This window comes from Microtus ochrogaster, unplaced genomic scaffold (assembly GCF_000317375.1).
Source record: "Microtus ochrogaster isolate Prairie Vole_2 unplaced genomic scaffold, MicOch1.0 UNK10, whole genome shotgun sequence".
Classification (NCBI taxonomy): domain Eukaryota; kingdom Metazoa; phylum Chordata; class Mammalia; order Rodentia; family Cricetidae; genus Microtus; species Microtus ochrogaster.
In genome coordinates, this window is record NW_004949108.1 from 3,325,183 (window position 1) to 3,339,150 (window position 13,968).

The window sequence follows — 13,968 nt, forward strand, 5'->3', positions numbered from 1 at the left end:
TAGCCCTAACCGGGCAAAGAAGCTAAAGTGTAGAAGGGGAAGATGATATCATGTGAAGCTTTGTCGTTGTGCCCCTGTCCTGGCCTAACTCCTTTACTGACTCGCTTCCCTGGAGGCCGTTAGGCAGGCCATGCCCAAGATTTCTGCAGCCGCTTCCTGCAGCTGCTTAGGGAAACACCTGTGTCAAGTCAGACTCTGGCAGGCCTGTTGCATCTGACCACTGGAGGGCGCCTGGGACCTTCGCCTTCAGAGCTGTCTCCCAGAGCCTGCCAGATTGGGCACATCTGCAAAGCAAGGTCTTTACCTGTAACAAATGATGACAAATTCAGCGGCTTAAAGCAACATAGTTATTATCTGTTGGTAGCTCCCTCTTACTGAGCTGACTCAAGGTGTGAGCAGGTCTGCATTCCTTTCTAGACTAGCTCCAGTCTGTCCCCACGCCGTTTCCACCTGCTGGATGCAGCTTGCGACCATGTCTGTCTCAAGCCTGCAGTGGCTCACACGGGATCGCTCAGACCCCCTCTGTATCTTCATTATGCCTCTCTCTGATTGTTCTGCTCTCTGATCCCTCGTGAGCACTTCGGGCTTCCACAGCTGACCTAGGATCATTTCCCATCTTCCAGCCTCCCCTCTCCTTTGCCGTGTAATCTCCTGCCCAGCCCCGGGATCAGGTGTGGAGATAATGGACACAGGTGCTTCCGTGGGATGCACTGGAAGCAGTGAGTCACAGCTGGTGGGCACGAGGACTTGTAACCTAGGTCAGGCTCTTCCCACCTGACCACATTCCTCCGTAGCCCGGAGAAAACAGCACGATCCAGATGTGTGGCACCAGCACCTGAGAGGCCAAGAGAATTGGGAGACAGAGGTCCAGCCTGGGGTACATGGAGCATGTGCATGCACACACATACACACACACAGTCTCAAACAAAGACAAAGCAAAAACCCTTAGGAGGGGCTATCAGGGTATTTGTGTTATTTTTATAAAACTAGAGAAATTGCAGTTTTATTCAAACCTTTTTCTTTTCACATCTGATGTTTATGTTCAGTCTTTCCTGACTAATAATTTCCCTGGGCATTCTTGGGAATTCATGGGTTTATTTTTGAGTGCCATGAAGGTACTGGTTTCTTCATAAGGCCTCTGCTTAGCTGAGCTGCCTGACTCTCTACTGCCCCCCTGCAGCCCTTACTCCGTCCGCTGTCACCCTGCCCCACTTGTTGTTTGCTGGCTTGTGATTGCCTTCTGCTGGCTCTCAGCTCTCGCTTATGAGTCTGGTCTCTGTCTAGTGAGAAACTAGAACTAAGGCGCTTTGGGTGTCCTTCGGTGTATCAGCAGTGTATTTCCTTCCTAAGGAAGTTGTGTCGTCTCTTGTTAGAATTGCTTAGCTGGTTTGATAAATGAGTTTCTCATCTTTTGGGAGTAACAGCCATTCAACACGTTTTCAGAGGAAATGTGGGCAAAGTTTGGATTTTTAACCAACGGAACTTGGGTCACTGCTTTTTCTCTCATCCCATTGGCCCGTCCTTTTGGTTTCTGACACACTGTCTTATGTAGCCTGTGCCCAATATAGAAGCAAGAATGACCTTGGCCTCTGAGCCTTCTGCTCGTTTCCCTGAGTGCTGGGCTTCAGGCCAGTGCCACCATCTCCCTGACACTCCCGCAGAAGTCAGTCTCCTCGGCAGTTGTGGTCATCTTCGCCCAAACAGGCAGCAGGTTCTTGAGGCTAACGTTTTGGGACAAGCCCTGCTGTGTCCGAGCACATTCCTGGAGGGTTATGAGGAGAGTCCTAAGAGCTTGCGGTCAGGTGGTCCCCATACCATCCCCGGACTTCCTTTGACATCTTTCTGCATCTGAACTGGAGTGAGCTCTTCAGCGCTTCTGTGTGAGAAGTGCTTATTTCATGCTCAGCTCTTATGCTGGGTCTCTGGTCTGTCTGTCTGTAAGGTCTGTCTGTCACTTCACAAGTGCTGTACAGACTTGCAGCCAGCACTGCTGATGTAGCTGCAGCCGTCCCATTACACATTGCATTTTGTGTGTAAGATCATTCTGTCTGTGACCTTAGGGAGATTCTTTTCCACCACTGGTGGGCACCTGAGTCTGATGAGGTTCCATGTCCTTGAGTCTGCTAAGCATCTGTGTGTTTATGGCTTTCATGGGTTTGGAACATGTCAGGCCGTTGTATCTTCAGACATGCCTGCTCCTTCCACTCAGGTTCTCCAGTTACATCCGTGAAGTACTTTGAGTTTCACTAATGGCCTGTTGTCGTTTGGTTTTTCTTACTTCTTTCCAGAGCGTTCCCATCATTGTGTGCTAGGTTCGCTGATCCTTTGCCAGGGCTGAACCGATGACTGAGCTCCATCTGGTGATATTTTCATCTCAGAAAGTTTAAGTTGGACCCATTTTAGGTCATGACTCTACTTAGTGGGCTTGGTTTTGTTGTTGGTAGTGATGTTGTTGTTGGTGGTGGTTGTTTTGGGCGGTTTCTGTTGTGGTCCTGGGCAGCAAACATGGGGTCTTGTGCACACTAGGCAGTCACTGTCCCACTGAGCCACCCCTCAGTCCAGGCTTAGTTTTTTGATAGCTTTTGAACATATAGGATAAAATGACATTACCAACTTAATGTCTGTGCCTGGTATCCATGTCTGGGTCCACTTCCGTGATTTGATTTCCTTTCTGTTTGGGTGCAAACCTGGCTGTCTTGCTGGGTTTCTGACCTTGTGCGTTCGGCCTTGCTGGGGCTGGGTAGTTTTATTCCTAGGACTCTTCTTCAAGTTTGCCTGAGACCTCATTAAGTCTCTTGGAAACAGATTTGTTCAGATGTCATCTTATGATCTGATAGGTGACTCTTGGGGCCACACTGTGTCAGGCTCATTATTCTGCTCTACTGAGCAGGGTTTTCTTGGGTATTACTCAGGGCCCTGTGAGGGGGAAGTTCTTTCCAGTCCACTTGGTGGGAACAGACAGTAGTTTACCCTGTGTGCATGTCGGGGGATGTTTCTCTGTCTGGGCTGTGTTTGGAGTAACCTCTTTGAACCCGTGTACCTGGAAGCTGATGAGTTCTGTCATTTCAGAATAGAGTGTGAGTCTTTCTCTTGGCAGCAGCCTGAGTTCCTTGTTATTCTTTCTGGATATGGCTGATGATCAGTCTGTGAGACCACCCTTGGGGTGGATGTGGAGCTTCTCGTCTGACGAGGTTACTGTAGGGCTCTTAGGAGGCACTGGGAGACATGCAGCACTATCCAGGATTGACTAGGGCCTGCTTCTCTATCAGGGAGTCTGCCTGAGGAGGCCAGAACTTGATATATTGTGTCTCCCTTGAACACTTTCCGTGGTCTATATTGAGGCAGGATCTCTCATTTGAACCCAAATCGCGAGTTTGGCAGCTCCTGCTAGCCAGCATACTCCAGGGTTGTATGATCTCTGTTTCTTGCTCTCTGGGATAGTAGGCAGGGCTGCGGTGCCCACCCGCAGTCTGCATGGGTGTTGGGGATTGAACTCTAGTCCTTACCATTGTACTGCAAGCATTTTACCTGCCGAGACGTCTCCCCGGCCCCACATATAGCCGTTCTTTTTTTTTTTTAAAGATTTATTATTTATTTATTATGTATACAACATTCTGCCTCCATGTATGCACGCACACCAGAAGAGGGCACCAGATCCCATTACAGATGGTTGTGAGCCACCATGTGGTTGCTGGGAATTGAACTCAGGACCTCTGGAAGAGCAGGCAGTGCTCTTAACCACTGAGCCATCTCTCCAGCCCCCATATAGCTGTTCTTACATGCAGGCTGCACATCTACGGTGTACACCATCCATGTACAAGGTGTTGGCACCTTTTAGAGCAAGCAGAAGGTTTTGTGCTCTGTTTTCAAACCTGATCCTTATCGTGTAATGATGCTAAAGATCAGCGAGAGGCCCTTCACTTCCTGCTTCCTGTCAGGGAGGATATTTAACAGAAACATAAGCCAACAGTTCCTACCTCGCTGGGCAACTGTAAGGCCATCCATCTGCACAATCCAGAGACATTATCACTAGACAAAGAAGAACGAGTCCGTGTTTCATTGTAATGTGTCGAATGGTCATGCTTTTTACTAGTAAAGTTCTTGTGAATATTTGTGTGGGTTCAGTTGCATGATGCTGCAGTGCATATGCATGGCACAGCACAAAGACCACTAGAGACAGCTTTGTTTCTTGTGAGTGATACCTGATTGTGTCTGCTGCTCATGGGTACCATGTCTTTGGTCAGAGCCACTGCTCTCTGTGATGACATTAGCCACACAGAATATTCACAGGGCCAAGTTTTATCCTTTTTCTTTCATGGTCCTTTCCTATGAAATAGGAGAAAGGTACCCACACTCCAGCAGGCAGTGTGATGTGATAGCAGGTTCTCTCAGGTTCGTCTTTACCTCGTTACATCTGTTATCAAGAAGAATTCTGCTTTATTTGTGTCTAAAATGTTCCCCATGGGTGATTTCATGTAGCTAGAAATGATTTGAAGAAGCTGTAAAAGTGTCCCCGTATGTTCATTGTAGAAAGGGGTTTCCGTATGACATTTGCATACGTGCCTATGATGTACGTCAGTGAGAGGAGTGGGCTTGTAAGAGGAAGCAGGCATGGCAAACCCTATGCTGGCACTCACTTCCAGATATCCTAGTAGTTCCCAGAGGCCCTGATCTGTACTCTTGTCTCCTCTGTCTACAGGGAGCTGAACGGAAAATCAGGGATGAAGAACGAAAGCAAAGCAAGAGAAAAGGTAAGTGCGCTGCCTGGAGTTCCCAGAGAATGCCTGGCTGCAGCTGTGTCCTGCCAGCCACAGCCCAGACCCTGAAGAGTGCGGGCTGGATGGGGAGAGACTGGCATGGTGAGCGCCAGCACCAAGGCCTTCCCCAGCAGCTGTGGAGGAGGGCAGGGGCTTACTCACAGAACTGCAGGCCATGTCTTGGGTGGGCTCAGGCCTTTTCGGATGCTGTAGATCATAGATCAGGCTGGCCTCCAAGTCCTAGAGAGGGAGCAGCCTCTGCTTCCCTACTGCTGGGATTACAGACGTGCTAGACGTGCGCCAGCACAGAGGCAGCCATAACCATCATCTCTTGGTGACTTGTGGTTTTGCTCCCCAGTTTCTGACGTTAAAGTACAGCTGCTTCCCTCACACAAACGGACAGACATCACAGTGTTCAAGCCCTTCCTGGATCTGGACACCCAGCCTGTCCTCTTCATCCCGGACGTGCACTTCACTAACCTGCAGCGCGGCAGCCACGTAGGTACCAGATCGCAATGGCCCCTTGGCCAGTCAGGTGACATGATACCAATTACAACCGAATGGTGGATGATGCTGACCCAGAGATGCAGTGCTGACCTTTCACCCCAGGTCCATGCGTATTCTTTCCTGTTGTAGCTCATTTAAAGGTGTCGAGAGTGGCCTCACATTTGGGGTTTGAGTCTGTGGCCTTGTAAGTTTGGCTCGGGTGACACTTGTGTCTGGAGGCCCCTTCTTGTAGTTCCCGTTACTGGGTGTCATTGACATGTGCCACGTGCTCTACAGCCATATCTTAGCTACCCATGCTAAATTTAAAATCCAGCCACACCCTGCCTCATGGGACAGGCATTTCAGGAGAGTGTACCTTTTTATACTGAGGTCGGGTAAATTCACAAAGGAGACCCTGCCGTGCACTTAGTAGACAGATTTCTAAGGGACTAATGAGTGGTCAGAGGTGTTGGCCAATCCTCCAGTTCTAGTGAGATTCCTCAGAGCGAACTGGAGGCTGCCGGGTTTTTCTGTGAAGGGGCTGGTGCCAGTGAATATTTCCGACTTTTTCAGTCTGTGTCGTCCCCCATCGGCTGTTCCCACTCTGCATTCTGTTGCAGAAGGAGCCACACACAGTGAGTGACTGACCGAGTAGGGGCATCTAAATGTTTACATCAGCCAGCCTCCATCACAAAGACCAGCCCCCTAGGTCAGCAAAGTCCGAGAGAGCTCTAAAAACTCTGGGTGTTGAAAAATACGGCTCCAGGATTGTGTCTTTTAGAAGGGTTTGGTGTTTGGCTGGTCGCATTCAAAATAATTTCCATTTGGGACTGATTTACGTGTGGTTTGAAGCATCTGCACAAGTTTGGAAAGTGATCTGAGTCTGTGTCTTTGGCCTTAGGTTCTTTCCATGCCCTCGGAAGAGCTGGAAGGTGAAGGGTAAGGTTTACATTTTCTTTCACTCTAATACACTCAAACTCAACAAAAATGTAGAGATACAATACAAAGAACTTGCTTTTCCTCTGAGCTACTTAAGCATAGTTTCTCAGCCAGGCATGGTGACACCCACCTGCCATCCTAGCACTGCCAAGACCGAGGCAGGAAGATGTGATTTGCGGCCATCCTGGGCTGTACAGTGAGTCCCAGGCCAGGGCGTCAAAGAATAGAGAGCTGACCCAGAGCCCCACTGTTCCCGAGTATCAGGTCTGTTTCCTGCTAACGAGGACCTCGCTTGTATCCACGGTGTGGATGGGAACACTGCTGGCTCTGTCGCAGGCCCATTCAGGTCACACTGATTGTGCAGTCACACGGTCATACAAGGCTAGATCCAGTTCAGAGCCTTTGTGTGGTGTGTCTTTAACTTGGGGGATGTCTGCAGTGAGACCTCTCCATGCACCCCAGATGTGTCCTCCTCCCCTGGGCCCTCCCTCACTTTATCTCATCCCTGTGCCCACAGTGCCCGTATGACTAAGCCTCTTCTTAGATGTCTTTCCTTTTCTCATGTGCTACAGAGACAGTACGCTGTACCCCATAAATCCCTCATTCACCTCCAAACCTCAACCTGCTCACTGATCTCTGTCAGTACAGGGCTCTGTTTCTCACTTTAAGCTGTAAACCATCCCGTCCACTCACAGGAATTCACCGGCTGCCGCTGTTGACATGAGGCTCCTATCCCTTGGTGCCGCCCCTGGTCCTTTTGACTTGTATTCAGTGCTGGTGTCTTCCTTGTCTAGCCTACAGAACCAGTCTCTTGTCCAAAAAATGCAGATTTCCCATAAAGGAGGCAGTGTGTAGAATCCAGGACTGGGGCCTCAGATGTCCTTCTGAAGTCTTGATGCTCCTCTCTGTAGGTAGCCTGCTCATCTCTGTGGGCTCCGTGCCCAGAAGTCCCCTGCTATTAGAATAGCCACAGCCTACACAGACCCCAGCCTGGCTTGTCCTTAAGATGGCTTTGGGACTGAGCTTTGAAGACATAGTGGAGTCTGCTTTGGGCATTCCTTTTCCTACTCACACAGGAGTGCATAGAGATGAACACCCAGCTCTTGGTGGCTTCCTTAGCCCTCTCTCCCTGCATCTCGGTTTTGGGTTTGTTTTTTGAGACAGGGCTGTACCCTGGCCCAGGCTGGCCTAGGACTCACTGTGTGGCCCAGCCTGGCATCCGGCTCAGAAGCAGTTTCCACCTCAGGTTTCTGAGTGTTGTGATCTCAGGTCCAAGCCCCTGTACCTGATTTTCTGGGTCCTGTTTTTGCTTTCCCTCCACTCCAACCCTCTCCCAGCCTGCATTTGTCGTCACTAAGCCCGTGCCATGGTTCCACTCATGGTGTCTCAGACATGGCCTCCTGCGGGCACCTTCACCAAGTACATGTTGCAACTAAGGAGCTGAGATGGACTGATCCTTTCAGGCCTGTGCTGTCCTTATTTCTGGTCATCTGTCTCTTCATTCACCCCACAGACCCTTCCCAGAACACATGCCTTTGCCAGCAGTGGCTCAGACCCCTGCACTTTCCTCTCAGGCTCCTTGTCCACTCTCCCCTGCTATTTCCATGGAAGCCTTTAGAAGCTACACTGTGGTCACAAGCCTTCTGCTAGACTGTGCTACCTGTGGGCCTGGAATTTCCTGCAGCATAGACCACACACCTTTTGGCCACAACTGTCCACCTGACACAACTTTCAGAGTCCCCCTGACCCGAGACATAAAACCCACAATTCCTTACAGCTGAACGAAGGCAGCAGTGGCCTGTCTAGTGTGTATTGTGTCACAGCGAGCGTGGCTCTGCCTTCCCGCGCTCAGTGCTGAGTTAGTGGAAGGGATGCCCAGCCGTGGAGCCCTCCCAGCATGTCACTTGGATGGCCTAGGCCTGACGAGCCCTGCCCAGGTTGTCGTCTGGCTTGGACCCCATAATGAATGGAAAGAGTTTGAGTGTAAAGTACAGCAGCTCTAAAGAACCTCCCACCTGTTCACGCAGTCCAGCGGAGTTGAAGCGGGTGACCTAACAGTGCTTTGGCTCCCCCACAGGTCTGTCTTGAAAAGGGGGCCGTTTGGAACCGAAGATGACTTTCTAGTTCCTCCACCAGCTAAGCTGACCCGGACAGAAGAACCGAAGAGAGGTGTGTTGGGTCCCAGTGGTGATGAGGATTCTTAGCAGTCAGCTCATGGTCTCACCCCCTGCATGTCCACCCTTCAGACCGCCACCTCCCCCGAGAGTTCAGGGGAAACTGCCGTTGGGTCCTGGGGCTCACACTGAGGTGGCATGTGTTGCTCTCCCTCCTGGGGCTGTGTCTGGCCATCTTAACTAGCACCTGTGATCCGTTGTCATGAATTTCACTTGTGTGAATTAACTGCTTTTCTCCCCTGTCCCACCCAGTGCTGCTCTATGTCCGAAAGGAGGCTGAAGAAGTCTTCGACGCCCTGATGCTCAAGACCCCGTCTCTGAAGGGCTTGATGGAGGCGGTAAGTAGGATGCACAGCTCAGTCCCTCTGTAGAAATGGAGGGAGCCTCACAGTCCCAGTCAAATGTTCTGTTAGACAACCTGATTCCTCTGTTGCGCTGGAGCCGTGACCTCTTTTCCCAGCCATCCTTTGTGTATAGCACTGCGTGCCTCTGACCCGCCCTGGGCATCCTCGCTTGACTGCAGCTCTCTCTGTCCCTTGTGACCAGCCAGGAATTGATAGATGTACTGAATTCCATTTGTGATGGCCTAGGGGACAGTTTAACTTTTATACTCCCGATCGAAAAGAAAATTCACATAGCAAACCGCTTAGAAGTTGACAATAGTGAAGTCTTAAAACCGTCATCCATAAACTAGTGGTTCAGTCAGACTTGATACAGCACCTGTAATTTCCGAAACTCTAGAAGCTAGGGCAGAAACATTGAGAATTTGAGACAAACATGTCCCCAAACAAAAACTCCAGCTCCTGGTCTTTCTCTGCTCCTCACTGGGGACCCCGTCTTTCTCTGCTCCTCCCTGGTACTCTCGCCTGCCTCTGTGCCTTCCTTGTCTTTGCTAACCATGGTAGACCTTATCCAGAGTACATCTGGGAGGATGTAGAGGTATGACCTGTGATGACCACCAACCCCCGGAGCTGAGCTCATGTCCCCGTGGGGTATCAGGAGAAGCATGGGAGGGCTGCATGCTGACTCCCCTTTCTGGTTTGTCTTGGCCAATATCCTAGCACCAGTGATGGCTCCTGACACTTTCCAACCGTAAGCCCATGCAAATCACAGAAATTTTGATCTCAAAGTGATGCATATTTGAAATGCCCCTTAGCTCCCTTAACAGCTGCAGCTTGCTGAACCCACTTGAAAAGTCTTTTTAAAACAAACACAAAACCTTGGTCCTGCTGTGTAGTCCAGGCTGGTCTGGAACTCACTTATATAGCCCAGTCTGGCCTCCGACTCCCCATTGTTGGGATTTCAGGCATGGGCTACCACTCACAGCTTTATCCAGGTGCACTGTAGGCACTGGAGCCACCAGACTAAATGACATAAGCCAAATAGAGTGGTCTGCCCAAACAGGAAGACAGAGGACAATGAGATAAGCCAGAGATCCACAGGGAAAGTGTAATGAAGGTGCATAAATCAAACGAGGTGACGGTAGTCCCCGCATCCCTCAGTGCGACCCTTCCTGCATTAGCCTCCTGAGTGCTGGGATCACAGGCATACCCACCATGTTGGCTTTTGATTATACCTGTGTGACTTGTCCACAGCTCTCAAAGATGAATATGTGCCATTTGTCAGACCAGCAGCATGAACTGCACAGGGTAGGCCCGGCATGCACCGGGCTTCAGTGGGTAAAGCTGATTGGCTCCTAGATGGAGCAGAGGTGGCAGAACAAGTCAAGGAGCTGTCGCAGGGAGCTAAAGCCACTCTGACACAGGGCCTCTAGATGACAAAGCCAACCCTGGTCACAGGGTCCTAGCTGTGGATGGTTCTTTCAGTCAGTTGACTTGTTGACATCTGAATTAATTAGGGGAATCACCAGCTCCCTCTCCCCAGGACATAGTCCCTTTGTTTAAGCAACTTTTAAAAACAGGAGGCTGACAACCAGGCTGTGGTGGTGCATGCTGCCTTTAATCCCAGTAATAAGGAGGCAGAGGCAGGCGGATCTCTGAGTTCGAGGCCAGCCTGGTCTACAGCAGAGTTCCAGGACAGCCAGGGCTACAGAGAAACCCAGTATTGGGGGAGGGGAGGTAGTGCAGGATAGGAGGAATTACAAATTTGAGGACAGCTTTGGCTATGGTAAGACCTTGTCTCAAAACACACACACACACACACACACACATACACACACACACACGGATGAAAAGATGGGTCAGTGGTTAAAAGAGCACTGGCTACTCTTCAGAGGACGTGGGTTCAGTTCCCAGCACCCATATGATGGCACACAGCTGTCCGTAATCCTAGAGGATCCAGAGGTACCAGGCATAGTGTGGTACAACAGACACCCATGCAGACAAAACACTCATACACAAAAATTCAAAACTGGTAAATGTGTACACATATAAGTAAAATCTTAAAAAAAAAAAAGATAAAACAGAAAACAGTATAATTGTGTGGTTTTAAAAAAAAACTTTGACAATATTCTTATTCTCTGTTCTTTTAGATCTCAGACAAGTATGATGTCCCCCATGACAAGATTGGGAAGATATTTAAGAAGTGCAAGAAAGGGTGAGTAATGGCCGCATTCTGTGTGCCCCTGAAGACAGCTGTCTTTAGCACTGACGTAACACACTGTCAGCGGCACACAGCCCAGAAGCAGCCAGAAAATGCAAGTGTTAAATAAATCTGGGCTTTCTGCTCTTATTTGTGGGGGAGAAAGTGGAAGAGTGAATCAGAGTCACTCTCTGTAGCCCAGGCTACCCCTGAACTCATGACAGTCCTCCTGACCCAGGCTCCCCAGTGCAGGGAGTGTAGGCGTGGAAAACCATGCCTCACTTTCTCTTCCTTATTAAATTTGAAGATTGGTCTTTTCAAGGGCTAAAGAAATCTGTATTTGCACTTCCGGTGCCTGGCAGCCCTGAAGCGGCTCCACACTCGGGGTGTGTGCTGAAGCTGACAAGGGTGTTGGGACCCTCCTTTCCCATCACCCGCCAGGTGTGAGACTGGACACACCTCACACCACTCTCCTGTGTGGTTTGGCAATGTGGAGCTGTGACTCAAACCAGTTTTGACTGACCCCAAAGCCTTTTCCCTTCCTTCTTGAACACCCCACCCTTGGTTGTATTTTCCAGCTATAGAAAAATGCTTCTTGGCAAGAAATTAATTTTTAGTATATTGTGTGTGTGTGTCTGTATGTGTGTGTCTCTGTGTGTGTGTGTGTGTGTGTGTGTGTGTGTGTGTGTGTGTGTGTGTGTGTGTTCATGGAGTCAGTTCTCTCCTTCTATCCCTGGATACCGAGGATGGAACACAGGTCATCAGGCTTGGCCTCCAGCATTGTCACCTGTGATTTTTAGTTCTCTTTAGCATGAATAAGCAGAGTACATAGTATAAGACCTTTTTGTCTTATTTCTAAACCAAATGCTAAGGAATTTTTTAGATGACTCTAACAGGAAGGATTAAACTTAACTACTTTGTTTAAACTTTGGGGGTGGCTTGCCAGGAAGGGTAATCCATCAGGATTTGAGTTGTACTGATTCTAACGTAGAGCCACCCACATCGGGTACCATTTAGGGCATGAATACTCCAGCGTTTCCTGTCTGTCACACCACCAGTGTTTCTACCACTGGGAGCCTTAACTCGGTTCCCTCCCTGCATGGTCCTCACTGGTCCCCACCATAGGCACTGTGGGGCACTCTGTCTCCTGAAGGAGGCAGCCACCTCATGGGAGGGTATGACAGTGTCCCCACAAGTCACAGTGGATGCCCAACTAACAAGAAAATCCAAGCCTTGCACCAGGGCCAAGTAGGACAGTGGGAACTAACGCCCTGTCTTTGCCCAGGATCCTGGTGAACATGGATGACAACATCGTGAAACACTACTCCAATGAAGACACCTTCCAGCTGCAGATTGAAGAAGCTGGCGGGTCGTACAAGCTCACCCTAACAGAGATTTAAGGTGTGGGGCTCAGCCCCCAGGTGTGGGAGTTCAGTGAGAGTGTTCCAGAACTTACAGTTCAGCCAGCTGAGGAGCTCGGGCACCCACCAACATCTTGACTATCAGGGAAGGAACTTTTCACGTAGATGACACTATGTATATCATGCTGTGTTGGTGTTTCCCATGTGATAGAAATCCATGCGTTGTGTTTAAATTTCTCATATGCTCAGAAAGCAAAACATGAGAACTTTGTACCAGCTCTAACAGACTGTGGGAACCTTGGGGTCTGCTACATTACTTACCAAATCTCGGGAGATCTGCCTCTGTCCGTGATAGCGGTGGGCTGCTGGCGGCCGAGGGTCAGGAAGGCAATAGCTTGTCTTTGAGGATCTTGTGTTCTTGCCTGACCTCAGTCTAACTCGAGCTGCCTAGGGGAGTGGGCCCAGCCCTGAGCAGTAAAGGATTGAGCCCTCTCCCTCCACTTCTCCTCTTCTGATGTTTACTTATTAGGGTGCATTCCTGGAACCCTCCTTGCGACTTCCTTGGACATACTGACTACCTTTCTTATGAAGAACTTACGTGGTGGCAGCATGAAGTTAGTTCAGTTAAAGCTGCGTTGTATATAAGTGCAATATCTTTTTGAAGGTCTGCCTGTAAATGTGTACATACATGTCTGATATAAATATATAATATATAAATACAGTTCTGTGTACAGATAGTGGAGGCGAGCAGGAAGATCTACTTTGCAAACCCTCCCCAGAGAAGAGGGTAAGCTATTTTTAATAACGTGGACCAAGCAGGTGGAATGCGTTTTCCCAAACACAAGCAAGTGTTCCCTAGCATAGCAAAAAGCCATCTCAAGTAGCGGAGCCACCTGCTCTTGAGAGTGCTGTCGCCATGTGGGTTTCTACACCCTGAGTGGAGCTAATGGAAGACTCAGCTGCAGCTCCCGTATGGGGTGCGTGTGCAGTGTCAGCAAAGCTGTGCCCATGCAGATCACAGCTGTCTTCGTGAGCCAGCGATGCACCCCAAAACGGGCCTACTTCTGCAAGCACCGTGTTTCAGAACTTCAAACCGAGGCTACCATGCACTAACTAGAAAGCTCTAATGGATTTACATTATTGTGCCAGGGGAATGTTTTGTACACACTTAAATATTTAAGAAGAAACTTTGCAATGTAATTTTATAACAAATCCTGTAACAGAAATACAATTGCGGGTCTCTTTAGGTTCAGGGAACTAGAATAGGTCATTTGTATGAGTAGGAATGTTAGCTGTATACTTAGGTAAAAATATTCTAATGAAGTATGTGAACAAAATAGCTGGTTTTCTAAGCTACGGGATACGGGTCATATAACACTATTTTATATTTTGTTTTATGAAATCAATTTTACTTGTTTTAATTGTATCATTGAATGTGTTTTAAACTAAAGGGATTGAATTTTATATGTCTGATTCACAAGATGTCAGCTCCTGTTACTCCGTGCGACTCCTTCACTCCATCCTTTTCCATTGCCTGACTAACCTGGAACTTGCTATGTAGCCCATAGCCCAAGACTCAGAGTTCTGCTTCCCAGGTGCAGGGATTATAGGCATGCACCACCATAGCCTTCCAGCCCCAGGACGGCATGCATGCACCCCCACAGCCTCCCAGCCCCGGGATCGCATGCATGCACCACCACAGCCTCCCAG

General features: G+C 49.3%; 1 protein-coding gene across 1 annotated transcript in view; it reads left to right on the forward strand.

Annotated features, from left to right (window-relative positions):
* Grhl1 (grainyhead like transcription factor 1) overlaps positions 1 to 13,703 on the forward strand; it is a 46,499-nt gene extending 32,796 nt beyond the window's left edge. The window contains exons 10-16 of the mRNA XM_005366505.2: positions 4,700 to 4,751; positions 5,116 to 5,255; positions 6,145 to 6,182; positions 8,260 to 8,351; positions 8,609 to 8,694; positions 10,848 to 10,912; positions 12,183 to 13,703. Of these exons, the coding sequence (XP_005366562.1) occupies positions 4,700 to 4,751; positions 5,116 to 5,255; positions 6,145 to 6,182; positions 8,260 to 8,351; positions 8,609 to 8,694; positions 10,848 to 10,912; positions 12,183 to 12,297 (588 nt within the window). The 3' untranslated portion in view covers positions 12,298 to 13,703. The remainder of the gene's footprint in view (positions 1 to 4,699; positions 4,752 to 5,115; positions 5,256 to 6,144; positions 6,183 to 8,259; positions 8,352 to 8,608; positions 8,695 to 10,847; positions 10,913 to 12,182) is intronic.
* Positions 13,704 to 13,968: the final 265 nt, after the last annotated feature.